General features: G+C 37.4%; 1 protein-coding gene across 12 annotated transcripts in view; it reads right to left on the bottom strand.

Moving 5' to 3' along the window:
- Positions 1-21,458, bottom strand: part of tpk1 (thiamin pyrophosphokinase 1) — an 84,653-nt gene that overhangs the window by 52,322 nt on the left and 10,873 nt on the right. For 4 of the 12 annotated variants that reach the window (XM_036934625.2, XM_036934629.2, XM_090189033.1 and 1 more), the window contains exons 3-5: positions 3,645-3,719; positions 3,365-3,514; positions 2,592-2,661 (exon numbers count right to left, since the gene is read on the bottom strand). In XM_036934625.2, the coding sequence (XP_036790520.2) occupies positions 2,592-2,661; positions 3,365-3,514; positions 3,645-3,719 (295 nt within the window). 12 annotated transcript variants of the gene reach the window in all.

The following is a 21,458-nucleotide window of genomic DNA, read 5'->3' as shown; positions in this document are numbered from 1 at the left end:
ACAGACACATCCGGGTTTGGCAGATTCCAGGAGAAGGCTAGCTGCCCCAATGTATAGTGCCACTGTAAAATTTGGTGGAGGACGAATAATGGTCTGGGGCTGGGAAATCTTAACGCTACAGCATACAATGACATTCTAGACGATTCTGTGCTTCCAACTTCGTGGCAACAGTTTTGGGAATGACCTTTCCTGTTTCAGCATGACAATGCCCCTGTGCACAAAGCTAGGTCCATACAGAAATGGTTTGTCGAGATCGATGTGGAAGAACTTGACTGGCCTGCACAGAGCCCTGACCTCAACCCCATCGAACACCTTTGGGATGAATTGGAATGCCGACTGTGAGCAAGACCTAATCGGCCAACATCAGTGCCCGACCTCACTAATGCTCGTGGCTGAATAGAAGCGTGTCGCCGGAGCAATGTTCCAACAACAAGTGGAAAGCCTTCCCCGAAGAGTGTAGGCTGTTATAGCAGCAAAGGGAGGACCAACTCCATATTAATGCCAATGATTTGGAAGGAGATGTTCGACGAGCAGGTGTCCACATAGTTTTGGTCATGTTGTGTATATAAAAATATATATACAGTGCCTTGCGAAAGTATTCGGCCCCCTTGAACTTTGCGACCTTTTGCCACATTTCAGGCTTCAAACATAAAGATATTAAACTGTATTTTTTTGTGAAGAATCAACAACAAGTGGGACACAATCATGAAGTGGAACGACATTTATTGGATATTTCAAACTTTTTTAACAAATCAAAAACTGAAAAATTGGGAGTGCAAAATTATTCAGCCCCTTTACTTTCAGTGCAGCAAACTCTCTCCAGAAGTTCAGTGAGGATCTCTGAATGATCCAATGTTGACCTAAATGACTAATGATGATAAATACAATCCACCTGTGTGTAATCAAGTCTCCGTATAAATGCACCTGCACTGTGATAGTCTCAGAGGTCCGTTAAAAGCGCAGAGAGCATCATGAAGAACAAGGAACACACCAGGCAGGTCCGAGATACTGTTGTGAAGAAGTTTAAAGCCGGATTTGGATACAAAAAGATTTCCCAAGCTTTAAACATCCCAAGGAGCACTGTGCAAGCGATAATATTGAAATGGAAGGAGTATCAGACCACTGCAAATCTACCAAGACCTGGCCGTCCCTCTAAACTTTCAGCTCATACAAGGAGAAGACTGATCAGAGATGCAGCCAAGAGGCCCATGATCACTCTGGATGAACTGCAGAGATCTACAGCTGAGGTGGGAGACTCTGTCCATAGGACAACAATCAGTCGTATATTGCACAAATCTGGCCTTTATGGAAGAGTGGCAAGAAGAAAGCCATTTCTTAAAGATATCCATAAAAAGTGTCGTTTAAAGTTTGCCACAAGCCACCTGGGAGACACACCAAACATGTGGAAGAAGGTGCTCTGGTCAGATGAAACCAAAATTGAACTTTTTGGCAACAATGCAAAACGTTATGTTTGGCGTAAAAGCAACACAGCTGAACACACCATCCCCACTGTCAAACATGGTGGTGGCAGCATCATGGTTTGGGCCTGCTTTTCTTCAGCAGGGACAGGGAAGATGGTTAAAATTGATGGGAAGATGGATGGAGCCAAATACAGGACCATTCTGGAAGAAAACCTGATGGAGTCTGCAAAAGAGAGAGACTGGGACTGGGACTGAGACTGGGACGGAGATTTGTCTTCCAACAAGACAATGATCCAAAATATAAAGCAAAATCTACAATGGAATGGTTCAAAAATAAACATATCCAGGTTTTAGAATGGCCAAGTCAAAGTCCAGACCTGAATCCAATCGAGAATCTGTGGAAAGAACTGAAAACTGCTGTTCACAAATGCTCTCCATCCAACCTCACTGAGCTCGAGCTGTTTTGCAAGGAGGAATGGGAAAACATTTCAGTCTCTCGATGTGCAAAACTGATAGAGACATACCCCAAGCGACTTACAGCTGTAATCGCAGCAAAAGGTGGCGCTACAAAGTATTAACTTAAGGGGGCTGAATAATTTTGCATGCCCAATTTTTCAGTTTTTGATTTGTTAAAAAAGTTTGAAATATCCAATAAATGTCGTTCCACTTCATGATTGTGTCCCACTTGTTGTTGATTCTTCACAAAAAAATACAGTTTTATATCTTTATGTTTGAAGCCTGAAATGTGGCAAAAGGTCGCAAAGTTCAAGGGGGCCGAATACTTTCGCAAGGCACTGTATATACAGCACCAATCAAAAGTTTGGACACCTACTCATTCCAGGGTTTTTCTTTATTTTTACTATTTTCTACATTGTAGAATAATAGTGAAGACATTACAACTATGAAATAACACATATGGAATCATGTAGTAACCAAAAAAAGTGTTTTTTATTTTATATTTGAGATTCTTCAAAATAGCCACCCTTTGCCTTGATGACAGGTTTGCACACTCTTGGCATTCTCTTGTGCTCTGATTATGATGGGGTCCCTGATGAATGTTCTATCACAAAAGGGGTGCCCAGACCCAAAACGTTTGAGAACCCCAGAGTTAATGTATCTGTCCTTTAGGAAGGAGAGAAATATTCAAACACACAGAGTGGCTACTTGTACCTGTCTTGTTGTCCAGCGGTGATGTCATACAGGTGGTTGGCCGCACCATCTGCACACGCCCGCAGGAGAGCTACAGAGAGAGAGAGAGACCTTGCTTAGCTGAAAGAGGTGGACGAATCTTGCTAAGATGTATATGTCTGTTTTGTGTGCAAACAACTTTTTGCTTTTATTTCCTATTGCTCCCAAACATAATGCATGTGTAACAATAGTAATAAAAAAACTCCTTTCTAATTTTACCCAAAAACAAAATATGCGGTCCCCAGATCCAACTTTTAATGTTATTCGTATTTTGGGGAATTTGAAGCATTCCGTTTGCAAATTTCACAATTTATTAATGCTATTCAAATTGAACCTGTGGCTTTATTAAGGAGTCTGTTTTTGTGTCATGGGGAAAGACTGCATAGGAGCAATAGAAGCATTCTCTAAGCACCTTGTTTAAAATAACCAATGCATTCAGCAGAGAGACATATTCTGTTTTAAACACACACGTGTGTCACAAGAGTGTGTGTACTGGCAAACACACCGTGATAAGGAATGTAGCGCCCTTCTCTATAGGAACTTTCCCACTCTCAAGCACAGATTCAAAACATACCCCCAACAAAAAGGTGTGAGACAGCCATATCAGTACAGACCTAACAATGCTGTCTTAACTTTACACTGAAGGATACATTTTAGAATTTGATTATTAGTAGAGATGAGCACTGATATGGAAAGATACCAAGAAAGATCAAGATACCAATAAAAACGGTGTAAATGTTCACTTCAGTATTCACCCCCACAGCTCTGCTGAGTCCAGACAACTGCTAATTGGCCAAACGGCCAGGTGTGAATATTCTGGAAGCCAACCAATCTCAAATCATCCACCTCTGATGGGCCATCAGCAGGGCAATTAAGTATGCTGACTTGATAGCCTGCACGAAGGTCTGAGAAAGAGTTTTGTGCAACGGTCATGTATGCTTTATTTCACAATAGTGTAAGCTAAGAGGAAAGAAAAAACTATATTATTGGTATCATATGAATGATCAATGTATATAAAAGCTACAAGATGAATACCTTTACTCCAGAGTGTGTGAAGAGTGTCTTTTTCCAAAGGCTGGTTGAGAATGATCAGACATATTTTCTGTGTGCCTGTAGGGAGGCAGGGAGATCATTACTTGCATTTGTTACACAATACCAGATCTATTCTGAACCAGACATGCAGGTCTACTTCAGAAAGGTACTGTAAGGCCATAAACTGCTCTTCCTTCCACAACAGCTCTGAGAGAAATCTAATTCTACTTTAACACTCAGTGCTCTTGTTGTTTTAATAGTTTTAACCACAATGATAATGAGCCAGACAGGAATCACGCTTTGGTTCGGAGATTAAACAGAAATTAGTTTGAACATCACCTACAGTTGGGGGGTGTGGGTTGATAGTCAGAACTATTTGCCTTTTGGGCTCCATTTTACAACAAGAGAATTCAATCATTTAAATGTTTTAGAGATATCAAATGCTTGCATCAGACAGCTCATTTCGGTTGAATGCAAATGAGTTGTGCAACTGACTAGGTATCCCCTTTGCCCTTCTCCTTCCATAATGACTCACAGTACATCAAGAGGTATCACTATATGCAGTAGACTCCGTTGCACTGCACTCCAGCAGGTGGCAATAGTGCGCTATTTTGACTACGATGTGCATGGCTATATAACTAGTATGAACCACCGGTAGCTAGTTAGCTAGCATTCTCTACAAAAATGCCTACATTCGAGGGCCTCACAAGTAGGGCAGCGGTATGAGGCACTGATTCGCAGTGTTAGAGGCATTACTACAGACCCGGGTTCGGGTACGTAGCGGACTAAAGAATGTAGAGAAGCAGTGAAGTGTAGGAACAGGGCTTTCAGAATGATGAAAAGGTCCCATAATTACCAGCACCTGATTCAGAATAAACAAGCACAAGCAGCAGTAAGGAGGATCATTAGGACAGCTAAATAAGGAGGTGATGGTAGCCGTTTTCTTCAATGTAGAGATGGCCTATGATATGATGTGGAAGGCAGGCCTACTTATCAAGCTGAATATCATGGGGGTTGGAGGAAGGGCTTATAACTGGATAAAGGATTACATTTTTGGGCGATCATTACAAGTGAGGGTGGAAAGCTTTATGTCAGAAAGCTATGAGGTAGATAATGGTACCCCCCAGGGAAGTGTCATTAGTCCTTTGTTATTCTTCATTATCACTGACAATGTATTCTCCCAGTTGAGATCTGATATTGGGATGTCATTATTTGCAGATGATGGGGCACTGTGGAAGAGAGGGAGAAATATTATCCATACAGCCAGAAGAGTTCATGAAGCGATTAGTGAAGTTGAGCGGTGGTCCCTCAGGTGGGGATTCAAGTTCTCAATTGAAAAAACACAGACTGTTTTTTTCTAGAAGGAAGGTTGGGGAGGAAATTTACTTGAAGCTGTATGGAAGGAATCTGGAGAGGAAGGTGTTTAGGTTCCTGGGTGTCTGGTTTGACACTCGAATGGCAGGGGCGGACCATATTAGTGTCAGAGTAGTTGCTTGTCAGGAATGAAGTGAGGGGCAGATAGAATGGCGTTGAAAATGCTATATATAGCACCTTCGGAAAGTATTCAGACCCCTTGACCTTTTCCACATTTTGTTACGTTACAGTCTTATTCTAAAATGGATTAAATAAATACAAATCCTCTACAATCTACACACAATACCCCATAATGACAAAGTGAAAACCGGTATTTAGAAATGTTTGCAAATATATTACAAATAAAAAACAGAAATACCTTATTTACATAAGCTGAGGAAGAAGCTGTTGAGGAGTAGATTCAGTTGTATGTGAACATTTAAAAACACAATACTATGCTTTCTTGAATATATACACAGATGGATCTAAGGACCCTAAACCAGGAAGGACAGGTGCAGCTTTAATGTTCCTGAGTTTAAGGTGGAAGTGATAAAAAGAGCAACGGAGTTATTGGCCAAACTATTGGCTGTGGAGTTGGTGGAGGAAGTGAGGCCAAACAGGGTAGTCATGTGCTCTGACTCCTGTGCAGCACTGATGAGCTTAAAATTAATTTGTGTCTCAGATCAGAAAGGATGTTTTGTGTGAGGTTTTGCAGTGCTTGTATAGGGTGAAAAATATGTGGGTATTTGTGATGTTCCTCTTAGTAACAGCTCATGTGGAAGTAGAGGGGAATGAGGAGGTCGATGTTATCGCCAAGCAGGCTCTAAAACATCTTCATGTTGAGATAGAACTGTTAATCAGTGAAGTAGAAGCCAGGGGGTTAATAAAAACAGGGGTTAAAAACAAATGGCAAGATTTGTGGATAAGGGAGGGAAATGAAAGACACCTGTATAAGATCTAGGAAAAGGTGGGTGCAGGGAGGTCCTCGGGCCGAGAGAGAAGGGAGGAAAGTGTAATCACAAGGCTGAGACTGGGACATACAAGGCTAAATAGTACATTGAAAGTGGTGGGGAAACATCCGACTGTGAGGTGTGATCATTGTCAGGAGGAGATGGAGACAGTGGAACACGCTCTATTTCAGTGCCAGAAATATGGGAGGGAAAGGGAGAGATTGTTATTAGATTGGAAGAGTAATGGGGCGGCAGCGTAGCCTAGTGGTTAGAGCATTGGACTAGTAACCGGAACCGTTGCAAGTTCAAACCCCCGAGCTGACAAGGTACAAATCTGTAGTTCCTGAACAGGCACTAGGCCGTCATTGAAAATAAGAATTTGTTCTTAGCTGACTTGCCTAGTTTAATTAAAATAAAAAGAGCAAGGATTAAGTGAACTGCTGGGGAAATCTTCAAGGGATGTAGTATTTTATTATGTACTTCGTTTCCTTAGGGAAACGATAATGTTGGGTAGGATTTAGACTTTCACTGTCTCTAGTCCACACACCAGTCCAGTTAGTACCTTAAAGTTGGTTTCCAATTGCCATATAAAAACCACGGCTCATTCCAGAGAGGATTTTCTGACAAGGAAATCTGTACGCAGGATAGAGTCATATAATGGGAGCAAAAGGGAGGAAGTTATGTTATCTAGGATGAGATTAGGGCATATGGGATTGAATTCCTCTTCGAAATTGATAGGGAAACATGGTACTGGAATGATTAATGGCTGTATGACAGAGGAAACGGTTGAACAAAAGGAGAGGTTGTTTGACAGGGTCAGACGTTGCACTGGAATGGGGAGTGGCTGGTATTTTGGGTGGGGGTGATGGGAGTAGTGAGGTTTGTAGGAAATTATTTTATTTTATTAGAAATTCAGAGTTAGTGGTATAGATCAGTGGTTCCCAAACTGTGGCGCACGCCAGTTAAAGTTTTTTATTTAGGTTTTTTAGCCAATAGATATTGTTGTCATTTTTTTGTCACTCAAATATCACATCAATACACATTAGACATGAAAAAATTTACAGAATTACAAGAACATTTGCTTTAAAATGTTCTTTGCATCCCATGACAAAATGTGTAGAATTGCAGAAAATAAGCTTTAAACCTGCTAAATTCTCTCCACCAACAAGAGGGGTGTGAACAGTTTGTGTCATGAACAGTGCTTGTGCTCATAGAAATAGATGTGGGGTGTGCGCGCGCAGGGGTGTGTGGGATGTTCCCCAATGCTAAAAGGGGGGCTCCTAGTGAAAACATTTGGGAACCCCCGTTATAGATAGGTTGTGACTGGCCTTGCACTCTAGTATAGTAGGTGTATATGCACCCGTCAGTTGGTTGCAATCCGCCAATAGAAACTTAAAGAAGAAGAGGATTCGCTTGGTAAGAGCTCTATGTAGTGTATAATCGCAGAAGTATACCTGCTGCTAATCAATAGCTTGGAGCAGCTAGCCTCTCCATCTGGGTGCTATGCTGTCCCCCCACTCGGTTTGGCTTGTGCCATCTCGTTTGAGTTTTGTCCTTGTTTTGATTACTTGTGACAGTGTACCAACCTGGGAGATACTCGGTTTGGTTGACCAGTACTGTATTGCGGCACTGAGGGTTTGTCTTAGTTGTCTGTGTGACTTGTCTGTCCACCGGGAACCCTCACGGTTTTAGCATTCAAGTTTGGGGACCACGCTTACCCCGCAAGATAGAGAGACATACTGTATGTTTGGCTCCAGCAGACTTGCAGTTCTCCCCTGACCTAGGTGTCGAGAGGCGCCCCGTGTTTTCATCGCTCATGGAACGCAGCCATCTTGCTACACTCTTTTGTGCAGGGTTGCCATGTTTGTGGTTTTCAGACGAAATTAGGCTACGCTGAAAACGATGTCGTGGGTGAAAATGTATTGGTGAGCTACTTCTAAATTGCACTGCGGGCGCCATGGCATTTATATCTTTTGTATTTTTTTTTACTATATATTTCACTGTTACTTGCTGCTGACTATCAGGCAGTGAGCAGGCTGTTAATGAGTGAGTGAGTAAATGGTGAGGAGGGGGAGGGTCAGGGGGGTGTGTGCATTGAGAGAGCACTGGTTGAGAGAGTGCTGCAGCAGAGCCAGCTGAGTCACGAGCTGTGTTCGATTACCCATAATAACATACTGTATACTACATACTTAATGAGTATATACTACATACTATTAGTTCATTTCAGTAAACTTGTTGTAATCCTATATATTTTTGTAATTTTACTACCAGCCCCCGTTCCCCGCCTGAGGCCTTTTGGTAGGCCATCATTGTAAATAAGAATTTGTTCTTTAACTGACTTGCCTAGTTAAAGAAAAAATAATAACTATATCCATACTATGACCAATAAGCATACTACACATTAACAATTTGTGTCGCAAATAGTATGGTTAGTGCGGTTATTATGAGTATTCAAACACAGCTACGGAAACAGAGCAGCACGCACGTCGTGACAACTTTTTTTATACCAGTTGTTGGTAGGCTATTTAGATTGGTCATTATGGAGACACCCTTTTTCCATGAAACATCAAGGCGCTAGAACTGATATGACAGCGACAAAGCATTGGAAAACAACTTTAGGCGCACTACAGCTCTTTAGATGAGTCCACAAAGACCACACTTAAAAACACATTAAATGTGGAGAATGATAGGGTACATTTTCATATGTTGGCTATTCATTTCTATGCCATTGTAGGCTACTGTAATCTACCATTTGATACAATAAATATGTTGAAATGACGATATCACTGTAGCCATTGTAAATCAATTTGTGCCACTTGTGTAGCTTACCTGGAGCTGGCAAACTGATTTAATAAACAGCCTATAACGCTGTTTGTTGTTGTTGTTATTATGAAATTATTAATGGCCATGTTTAGTTAATTAAATTGAAAGTTATCCATTGTGATCATGGTCACAGCTCTATCGCAACACTTAATGTCAGTTTCATTGTGGACTTTTCCTTGAAATTCGATGTTGGGCTATCAGTGGCTATAAGCTACCTGCATCTAGCTCATCAAACCATGGCAAAGTTAAATTGCAATTCTAAACCCAGATTTTAGTCAGTAGCCTACGCCTATTGAAATAACAAGTCAATCTTGCAAATAGGCTATTTATAAACATCTGGCACATAATAACGGCACAATTGCCAGAAAATAGCCTAACAATTTTTTGAAGTTCGTTCAAAGTGTTTCTTGCACAGAGATTTGGAAATCCTCTGTCCAACTTTCATCACACAAACTCTCCAGCCGGGGAGTTTGGGTGACCCTAAGCACACAGCCAAGACAACGCAGGAGTCGCTTTGGGACAAGTCTCTGAATGTCCTTGAGTGGCCCAGCCAGAGCCGGGACTTGAACCTGATCGAACAACAGCTACAATACCTATTTTGCCAATTGGCCTGGACACATTTTACTGCCGGTGCGGAGACCCACCGGCCCTTCATGACTGGACTACCGACGTAATCTGCCAGAGGGGGTTATTCAACTGGCCCCTCCGTTGCGGCGTCCCCTGAATGCCCATCTGCCTGCCTGCTAGCCGCGGCCCGCTAGCTGTCTAGCCTGTTACGGATGATGCGAATTCTCGCAGCTTTTCGCAACTTTATGTTAAAAATCGCGCAACATTTCAACGTCCTGCTACTCATGCCAGGAATATAGTATATGCATAAGTATGTGTGTATAGAAAACACTCTGAAGTTTCTAAAACTGGTTAAATCATGTCTGTGGCTATAACAGAACGTGTTCAGGAGTAAAAATCACCAAAAGCACAAAAAAAATATTCATCCGCCAGTCTTTGAATTGTCTAAGGCGATAGAAAATAGATGAGGTTCCGTTTACAACGCCTACAGCTTCCACACGATGTCGCCAATACTGGCATTTCATTGCGAGTTTATCCTTGGTGGGATGACGTATAGGCACTTCCTGTCTTGGGGTGCACCCAGGAAATGATGAAAGTGAAAAAAATGGACGATGATTTCAAGACTTGCTGCTATCGAATACAGATCGCCCCGTGATCAATTTGATCGATTATTAACGTTTATTAATACCTAAAGTTGGTTTACAAAAGTAGTTTGAAGTGATTTGTAAAAGTTTATAGGCAACTTTTTTAATTTTAAAAAGTGACGTTGCGTCTTGTAATGGTGAATTTTCCTTGGATCAGACGGCCTTCATAAATGGACATTTTGGGCATACTTTGACGGATTTAATCGGATTTAATCTGACATGTTGGCTAGATTCACAACGAGTGTAGCTTTAATTGAGTACCTTGAATGTGTGTTTTAATGAAAGTTTGAGTTTTATCGAGTACTACGAGTGGCGCTCTGAAATTTCCGCTGACTTTGGTTCCTGTACAGGAACCACAATACGTAAGAGGCTAGAGCATATCGGCTGTTAGCTGAATAGGTCCATTAGGCCAATTCTTTGGGCCACTATACCTATTTTTGCCAATTGGACTGGTCCCCTTTACCAAACGGAACCCTACTAATCCATCACGAATTGTCTACCGACGTAAACGCACGAGGAGGCTATAAACAGACTTCCTCCGTCACGTAGTCCCCCTCTGAGGCCCATCTGCTAGCTTGCTATCCCTGGCCCGCTAGCGTCTTGTCTCCAACCAGCCTCACTACTCACTGGACCCTTATGATCACTCGGCTACGCATACCTCTCCTTAATTAATGTCAATATGCCTTGTCCATTGCTGTTCTGGTTAGTGATTATTGTCTTATTTCACTGTAGAGCCTCTAGCCCTGCTCAATATACCTTATCCAACCCTTTAGTTCCACCTCTCACACATGCGACGACATCACCTGGTTTAAATGATGTTTCTAGAGACAATATCTCTCTCATCATCACTCAATGCATAGGTTTACCTCCACTGTATTCACATCCTACCATACCTTTGTCTGTACATTATGCCTTGAATCTATTCTATCGCGCCCAGAAACCTGCTCCTTTTACACTCTGTTCCGGACGTACTAGACGACCAGTTCTTATAGCCTTTAGCCGTACCCTTATCCTACTCCTCCTCTGTTCCTCTGGTGATGTAGAGGTTAATCCAGGCCCTGCGGTGCCTAGCTCCACTCCTATTCCCCAGGTGCTCTCATTTGTTGACTTCTGTAACCGTAAAAGCCTTAGTTTCATGCATGTTAACATTAGAAGCCTCCTCCCTAAATTTGTTTAATTCACTGCTTTAGCACACTCTGCCAACCCGGATGTCCTAGCCATGTCTGAATCCTGGCTTAGGAAGATCACCAAAAACCCTGAAATTTCCATCCCTAACTATGACATTTTCCAACAAGATAGAACTGCCAAAGGGGGCGGCGGTGTTGCAATCTACTGCAGAGATAGCCTGCCGAGTTCTGTCTTACTATCCAGGTCTGTACCCAAACGATTCGAGCTTCTACATTTAAAAATCCACCTTTGCAGAAACAAGTCTCTCACCGTTGCCGCTTGCTATAGACCACCCTCTGCCCCCAGCTGTGCTCCGGACACCATATGTGAACTGATTGCCCCCCATCTATCTTCAGAGCTTGTGCTGCTAGGTGACCTAAACTGGGACATGCTTAACACCCCGGCCATCCTACAATCTAACTTTATCAAGCAGAAATGTGCATCCTGTAGCACAAACTCAAACAAGTTATTGGACACTGTAAAGTCCATGGAGAATAAGAGCACCTCCTCCCAGCTGCCCACTGCACTAAGGTTAGGAAACACTGTCACCACCGATAAATCCACGATAATTGACAATTTCAATAAGCATTTTCCTAAAGCTGGCCATGCTTTCCACCTGGCTACCCCTACCCCGGCCAACAGCCCTGCACCCCTCACAGCAACTCGCCCAAGCCTCCCCAATTTCTCCTTCACCCAAATCCAGATAGCTGATGTTCTGAAAGAGTTGCAAAATCTGAACCCCCTGGCCTCCTGGGTGGCGCAGTGGTTAAGGGCGATGTGCCACCAGAGACTTTGGGTTCGCGCCCAGGCTCTATCATAACCGGCCGCGACCGGGAGGTCCGTGGGTTACGCACAATTGGCCTAGCGTCGTCCGGGTTAGGGAGGGTTTGGCCGGTAGGGAAATCCTTGTCTCATCGCGCACCAGCGAGTCCTGTGGCGGGCCTGGCGCAGTGTGTGCTAACCCGCACCTACCTGCCCGTCCAGTCACTACTCTGGACGGTTCTGACTTAGAATATGTGGACAATTACAAATACCTAGGTGTCTGGTTAGACTTTAAACTCTCCTTCCAGACTCACATTAAGCATCTCCAATCCAAAATTAAATCTAGAATAGGCTTCCTATTTCGCAACAAAGCATCCTTCACTCATGCTGCCAAACATAACCTCGTAAAACTGACCATCCCACCGATCCTCAACTTCAGCGATGTCATTACAAAATAGCCTCCAACACTCTACTCAACAAATTGGATGCAGTCTATCACAGTGCCACCCGTTTTGTCACCAAAGCCCCATATACTACCCACCACTGCGACCTGTACGCTGTCGTTGTCTGGCCCTCGCTTCATATTTGTCACCAGACCCACTGGCTCCAGGTCATCTACAAGTCTTTGCTAGGTAAAGCCCCGCATTATTTCAGCTCACTGGTCACCATAGCACCATAGCAGCACCCACCCGTAGCACGTGTTCCAGCAGGTATACCTCACTGGTCACCCCCAAAGCCAATTCCTCCTTTGGCCGCTTTTCATTCCAGTTCTCTGCTGCCAATGACTGGAACGTACTGCAAAAATCACTGAAGCTGGAGACACATATCTCCCTCACTAGCTTTAAGCACCAGCTGTCAGAGCAGCTCACAGATCACTGCACCTGTACATAGCCCATCTGTAAATAGCCCATCCAACTATCTCATCCCCATACTGTATTTATTTATTTATCTTGCTCCTTTGCACCCCAGTATCTCTACTTGCACATTCATCTTCTGCACATCTATCACTCCAGTGTTTAAGTGCTATATTGTAATTACTTCGCCACCATGGCCTATTTATTGACTTACCTCCCTTATCTTACCTCATTTGCACACAATGTATATTGACTTTTTTTCTACTGTATTATTGACTGTATGTTTGTTTATTCCATGTGTAACTCTGTGTTGTTATATGTGTCAAACTGCTTTGCTTTATCTTGGCCAGGTCGCAGTTGTAAAATAAAGGTGAATTAAAAAATGTAAAAATCTCTGGAGAGACCTGAAAATAGCTGTGCGACGCTCCCCATCCAACCTGACAGAGCTTGAGAGGATCTGCAGAGAAGAATGGGAGAAACTCCCCAAATACAGGTGTGCCAAGCTTGTAGCGTATTACCCAAGAATACTCGAGGCTGTAATCACTTCAACAAAGTACTGAGTAAAGGGTCTGAATAATTATGTAAATGTGATATTAAAATGTTTGCTTTGTCATTATGGGGTATTGTGTGTAGATTGATGAGGGGAAAAAATATTTTATCAATTTTAGAATAAGGCTGTAACATAAAAATGTGGAAAAAGTTAAGGGGTCTGAATACTTTCCGAATGCATTGTACACTAGGTTTGTTACCACTAGATTAAAAAGTTTGTTCAATGGAGAATCTTCATTGGAATTGTGTCAGTCAGCAGGACTGTAACTTCGCTAGTTAGCTAGCTAGGCTTCATGTGGGTCAAGGAAACTGGCCCAAAGTATCTACTACCTAACTAGTTAGTTATACGTGTAACTCTTCCAAGAAAACAAATACCAAACGATTACTGAAGGCGAGTTCATTTTTGGAGTTCTCAGAACAGCTTTCAGCATGAGAATTGTGAAGACAAGTGAACTTTATTGGGTAAAGAATGCTGCTCTCTTGATTGAACATTATTATTGGCTACTTCCTAGTGCACTTGTCGTCAATAGTCAATATGCTAGCAGGCATGCTATTGTGTAAATACACAAAACCCTCTCAAAGGCAGGCACTCAACTCGGCCTACTTTAAAAGGTTATTTTATTTATTAGACATTTTGCAGGATGACATCTCTTGAGATGCACCATCTCGTTTGCAAGTGTCCAAAAAAACATTTAAAAAACAACACAATACTTAGTAAGAAGAATAATATGGCAACTACTGTCTAATAATAATAATAAAAATGTACATAAACAACATAGAAAAGTTGTTGTACAACTACGAATAGGCCTACAACTAATAGAAACTACTGCTACACCTACTAATACAACTAATAAAAACTACTGCTACAACTAATAAAAACTACTGCTACAACTAATAAAAACTACTGCTACAACTAATAGAAACTACTGCTACACCTACTAATACAACTAATAAAAACTACTGCTACAACTAATAAAAACTACTGCTACAACTAATAAAAACTACTGCTACAACTAATAGAAACTACTGCTACACCTACTAATACAACTAATAAAAACTACTGCTACAACTAATAAAAACTACTGCTACAACTAATAAAAACTACTGCTACAACTAATAGAAACTACTGCTACACCTACTAATATAACTAATAAAAACTACTGCTACAACTAATAAAAACTACTGCTACAACTAATAGAAACTACTGCTACACCTACTAATACAACTAATAAAAACTACTGCTACAACTAATAAAAACTACTGCTACAACTAATAAAAACTACTGCTACAACTAATAAAAACTACTGCTACAACTAATAGAAACTACTGCTACACCTACTAATACAACTAATAAAAACTACTAATACAACTAATAAAAACTACTGCTACAACTAATAAAAACTACTGCTACAACTAATAGAAACTACTGCTACACCTACTAATACAACTAATAAAAACTACTGCTACAACTAATAAAAACTACTGCTACACCTACTAATACAACTAATAAAAACTACAGCTACAACTACAACTAATAAAAACTACTGCTACACCTACTAATACAACTAATAAAAACTACAGCTACAACTAATAAAAACTACTGCTACACCTACTAATACAACTAATAAAAACTACAGCTACAACTACAACTAATAAAAACTACTGCTACAACTAATAAAAACTACCAATACAAATAATAAAAACTGCAGCTACACCTACTAATACAACTAATAAAAACTACTGCTACAACTACAACTAATAAAACTACCAATACAACTAATAAAAACTACTGCTACAACTACAACTAATAAAAACTACTAATACAACTAACATAACTACTACTGCTACAACTAATAAAAACTGCTGCTGCAACTAATAAAAACTACTGCTGCAACTAATAAAAACTACTGCTACAACTAATAAAAACTACTGCTACAACTAATAAAAACTGCTGCTGCAACTAATAAAAACTACTGCTGCAACTAATGAAAACTACTGCTGCAACTAATAAAAACTACTGCTACAACTAATAACTACTGCTGCAACTAATAAAAACTGCTGCTGCAACTAATAAAAACTACTGCTGCAACTAATAAAAACTACTGCTGCAACTAATAAAAACTGCTGCTGCAACTAATAAAAACTGCTGCTGCAACTAATAAAAACTGCTGCTGCAACTAATAAAAACTGCTGCTGCAACTAATAAAAACTACTGCTGCAACTAATAAAAACTGCTGCTGCAACTAATAAAAACTGCTGCTGCAACTAATAAAAACTACTGCTGCAACTAATAAAAACTGCTGCTGCAACTAATAAAAACTGCTGCTGCAACTAATAAAAACTGCTGCTGCAACTAATAAAAACTACTGCTGCAACTAATAAAAACTACTGCTACAACTAATAAAAACTGCTGCTGCAACTAATAAAAACTACTGCTGCAACTAATAAAAACTACTGCTGCAACTAATAAAAACTACTGCTAAAACAACTAATAAAAACTACTGCTGCAACTAATAAAAACTACTGCTGCAACTAATAAAAACTACTGCTAAAACAACTAATAAAAACTACTGCTACAACTAATAAAAACTACTGCTACAACTAATAAAAACTACTGCTGCAACTAATAAAAACTACTGCTGCAACTAATAAAAACTACTGCTAAAACAACTAATAAAAACTACTGCTAAAACAACTAATAAAAACTACTGCTGCAACTAATAAAAACTACTGCTAAAACAACTAATAAAAACTACTGCTAAAACAACTAATAAAAACTACTGCTACAACTAATAAAAACTACTGCTGCAACTAATAAAAACTACTGCTGCAACTAATAAAAACTACTGCTACAACTAATAAAAACGACTGCTAAAACAACTAATAAAAACTACTGCTGCAACTAATAAAAACTACTGCTGCAACTAATAAAAACTACTGCTACAACTAATAAAAACTACTGCTAAAACAACTAATAAAAACTACTGCTGCAACTAATAAAAACTACTGCTACAACTAATAAAAACTACTGCTAAAACAACTAATAAAAACTACTGCTAAAACAACTAATAAAAACTACTGCTGCAACTAATAAAAACTACTGCTACAACTAATAAAAACTACTGCTAAAACAACTAATAAAAACTACTGCTACAACTAATAAAAACTACTGCTACAACTACAACTAATAAAAACTACTGCTAAAACAACTAATAAAGACTACTGCTGCAACTAATAAAAACTACTGCTACAACTAATAAAAACTACTGCTGCTACAACTAATAAAAACTACTGCTAAAACAACTAATAAAAACTACTACTAAAACTAATAAAAACTACTGCTGCTACAACTAATAAAAACTACTGCTACAACTAATAAAGACTACTGCTGCAACTAATAAAAACTACTGCTACAACTAATAAAAACTACTGCTGCTACAACTAATAAAAACTACTGCTAAAACAACTAATAAAAACTACTACTAAAACTAATAAAAACTACTGCTGCTACAACTAATAAAAACTACTGCTACAACTAATAAAAACTACTGCTGCTACAACTAATAAAAACTACTGCTACAACTAATAAAAACTACTACTGCTACAACTAATAAAAACTACTGCTACAACTAATAAAAACTACTGCTGCTACAACTAATAAAAACTACTGCTAAAACAACTAATAAAAACTACTACTAAAACTAATAAAAACTACTGCTACAACTAATAAAAACTACTGCTAAAACAACTAATAAAAACTACTGCTAAAACAACTAATAAAAACTACTGCTACAACTAATAAAAACTACTGCTAAAACAACTAATAAAAACTACTGCTAAAACAACTAATAAAAACTACTACTAAAACTAATAAAAACTACTGCTGCTACAACTAATAAAAACTACTGCTACAACTAATAAAGACTACTGCTGCAACTAATAAAAACTACTGCTACAACTAATAAAAACTACTGCTGCTACAACTAATAAAAACTACTGCTAAAACAACTAATAAAAACTACTACTAAAACTAATAAAAACTACTGCTGCTACAACTAATAAAAACTACTGCTACAACTAATAAAAACTACTGCTGCTACAACTAATAAAAACTACTGCTACAACTAATAAAAACTACTGCTGCTACAACTAATAAAAACTACTGCTACAACTAATAAAAACTACTGCTAAAACAACTAATAAAAACTACTGCTGCAACTAATAAAAACTACTGCTACAACTAATAAAAACTACTGCTAAAACAACTAATAAAAACTACTGCTAAAACAACTAATAAAAACTACTGCTGCAACTAATAAAAACTACTGCTACAACTAATAAAAACTACTGCTAAAACAACTAATAAAAACTACTGCTACAACTAATAAAAACTACTGCTACAACTACAACTAATAAAAACTACTGCTAAAACAACTAATAAAGACTACTGCTGCAACTAATAAAAACTACTGCTACAACTAATAAAAACTACTGCTGCTACAACTAATAAAAACTACTGCTAAAACAACTAATAAAAACTACTACTAAAACTAATAAAAACTACTGCTGCTACAACTAATAAAAACTACTGCTACAACTAATAAAGACTACTGCTGCAACTAATAAAAACTACTGCTACAACTAATAAAAACTACTGCTGCTACAACTAATAAAAACTACTGCTAAAACAACTAATAAAAACTACTACTAAAACTAATAAAAACTACTGCTGCTACAACTAATAAAAACTACTGCTACAACTAATAAAAACTACTGCTGCTACAACTAATAAAAACTACTGCTACAACTAATAAAAACTACTACTGCTACAACTAATAAAAACTACTGCTACAACTAATAAAAACTACTGCTGCTACAACTAATAAAAACTACTGCTAAAACAACTAATAAAAACTACTACTAAAACTAATAAAAACTACTGCTACAACTAATAAAAACTACTGCTAAAACAACTAATAAAAACTACTGCTAAAACAACTAATAAAAACTACTGCTACAACTAATAAAAACTACTGCTAAAACAACTAATAAAAACTACTGCTAAAACAACTAATAAAAACTACTACTAAAACTAATAAAAACTACTGCTGCTACAACTAATAAAAACTACTGCTACAACTAATAAAGACTACTGCTGCAACTAATAAAAACTACTGCTACAACTAATAAAAACTACTGCTGCTACAACTAATAAAAACTACTGCTAAAACAACTAATAAAAACTACTACTAAAACTAATAAAAACTACTGCTGCTACAACTAATAAAAACTACTGCTACAACTAATAAAAACTACTGCTGCTACAACTAATAAAAACTACTGCTACAACTAATAAAAACTACTGCTGCTACAACTAATAAAAACTACTGCTAAAACAACTAATAAAAACTACTACTAAAACTAATAAAAACTACTGCTACAACTAATAAAAACTACTGCTAAAACAACTAATAAAAACTACTGCTAAAACAACTAATAAAAACTACTGCTACAACTAATAAAAACTACTGCTAAAACAACTAATAAAAACTACTGCTAAAACAACTAATAAAAACTACTGCTAAAACAACTAATAAAAACTACTGCTAAAACAACTAATAAAAACTACTGCTACAACTAATAAAAACTACTGCTACAACTAATAAAAACTACTGCTAAAACAACTAATAAAGACTACTGCTACAACTAATAAAAACTACTGCTAAAACAACTAATAAAAACTACTGCTACAACTAATAAAAACTACTGCTAAAACAACTAATAAAGACTACTGCTACAACTAATAAAAACTACTGCTAAAACAACTATTAAAAACTACTGCTACAACTAATAAAAACTACTGCTACAACTAATAAAAACTACTGCTACAACTAATAAAAACTACTGCTACAACTAATAAAAACTACTGCTACAACTAATAAAAACTACTGCTACAACTAATAAAAACTACTGCTGCTACAACTAATAAAAACTACTGCTGCTACAACTAATAAAAACTACTGCTAAAACAACTAATAAAAACTACTGCTACAACTAATAAAAACTACTGCTGCTACAACTAATAAAAACTACTGCTAAAACAACTAATAAAAACTACTGCTACAACTAATAAAAACTACTGCTACAACTAATAAAAACTACTGCTAAAACAACTAATAAAAACTACTGCTGCTACAACTAATAAAAACTACTGCTAAAACAACTAATAAAAACTACTGCTAAAACAACTAATAAAAACTACTGCTAAAACAACTAATAAAAACTACTGCTAAAACAACTAATAAAAACTACTGCTGCAACTAATAAAAACTACTGCTAAAACAACTAATAAAAACTACTGCTAAAACAACTAATAAAAACTACTGCTAAAACAACTAATAAAAACTACTGCTACAACTAATAAAGACTACTGCTAAAACAACTAATAAAAACTACTGCTAAAACAACTAATAAAAACTACTGCTACAACTAAAAAAAACTACTGCTAAAACAACTAATAAAAACTACTGCTACAACTAATAAAAACTACTGCTAAAACAACTAATAAAAACTACTGCTACAACTAATAAAAACTACTGCTACAACTAATAAAAACTACTGCTGCAACTAATAAAAACTACTGCTACAACTAATAAAAACTACTGCTAAAACAACTAATAAAAACTACTGCTAAAACAACTAATAAAAACTACTGCTAAAACAACTAATAAAAACTACTGCTAAAACAACTAATAAAGACTACTGCTAAAACAACTAATAAAAACTACTGCTAAAACAACTAATAAAAACTACTGCTAAAACAACTAATAAAAACTACTGCTACAACTAATAAAAACTACTGCTACAACTAATAAAAACTACTGCTACAACTAATAAAAACTACTGCTAAAACAACTAATAAAAACTACTGCTAAAACAACTAATAAAAACTACTGCTAAAACAACTAATAAAGACTACTGCTAAAACAACTAATAAAAACTACTGCTAAAACAACTAATAAAAACTACTGCTAAAACAACTAATAAAAACTACTGCTGCAACTAATAAAAACTACTGCTAAAACAACTAATAAAACTACTGCTAAAACAACTAATAAAAACTACTGCTAAAACAACTAATAAAAACTACTGCTACAACTAATAAAGACTACTGCTAAAACAACTAATAAAAACTACTGCTAAAACAACTAATAAAAACTACTGCTACAACTAATAAAAACTACTGCTACAACTAATAAAAACTACTGCTGCAACTAATAAAAACTACTGCTAAAACAACTAATAAAAACTACTGCTAAAACAACTAATAAAAACTACTGCTAAAACAACTAATAAAAACTACTGCTACAACTAATAAAGACTACTGCTGCTACAACTAATAAAAACTACTGCTACAACTAATAAAAACTACTGCTAAAACAACTAATAAAAACTACTGCTACAACTAATAAAAACTACTGCTAAAACAACTAATAAAAACTACTGCTAAAACAACTAATAAAGACTACTGCTACAACTAATAAAAACTACTGCTACAACTAATAAAAACTACTGCTACAACTATTAAAAACTACTGCTACAACTAATAAAGACTACTGCTAAAACAACTAATAAAGACTACTGCTGCAACTAATAAAAACTACTGCTAAAACAACTAATAAAGACTACTGCTACAACTAATAAAAATTACTGCTAAAACAACTATTAAAAACTACTGCTACAACTAATAAAAACTACTGCTAAAACAACTAATAAAAACTACTGCTGCAACTAATAAAAACTACTGCTAAAACAACTAATAAAGACTACTGCTACAACTAATAAAAACTACTGCTACAACTAATAAAAACTACTGCTACAACTAATAAAAACTACTGCTGCAACTAATAAAAACTACTGCTACAACTAATAAAAACTACTGCTAAAACAACTAATAAAAACTACTGCTAAAACAACTAATAAAAACTACTGCTAAAACAACTAATAAAAACTACTGCTACAACTAATAAAGACTACTGCTAAAACAACTAATAAAAACTACTGCTAAAACAACTAATAAAAACTACTGCTACAACTAATAAAAACTACTGCTAAAACAACTAATAAAAACTACTGCTGCAACTAATA

Source organism: Oncorhynchus mykiss, chromosome 11, assembly GCF_057628025.1.
Source record: "Oncorhynchus mykiss isolate SJ-2025 chromosome 11, ASM5762802v1, whole genome shotgun sequence".
Classification (NCBI taxonomy): Eukaryota; Metazoa; Chordata; class Actinopteri; order Salmoniformes; family Salmonidae; genus Oncorhynchus; species Oncorhynchus mykiss.
The sequence above is the reverse complement of the archived record's forward strand: the minus strand, read 5'-3'. Positions and strand labels throughout refer to the sequence as shown.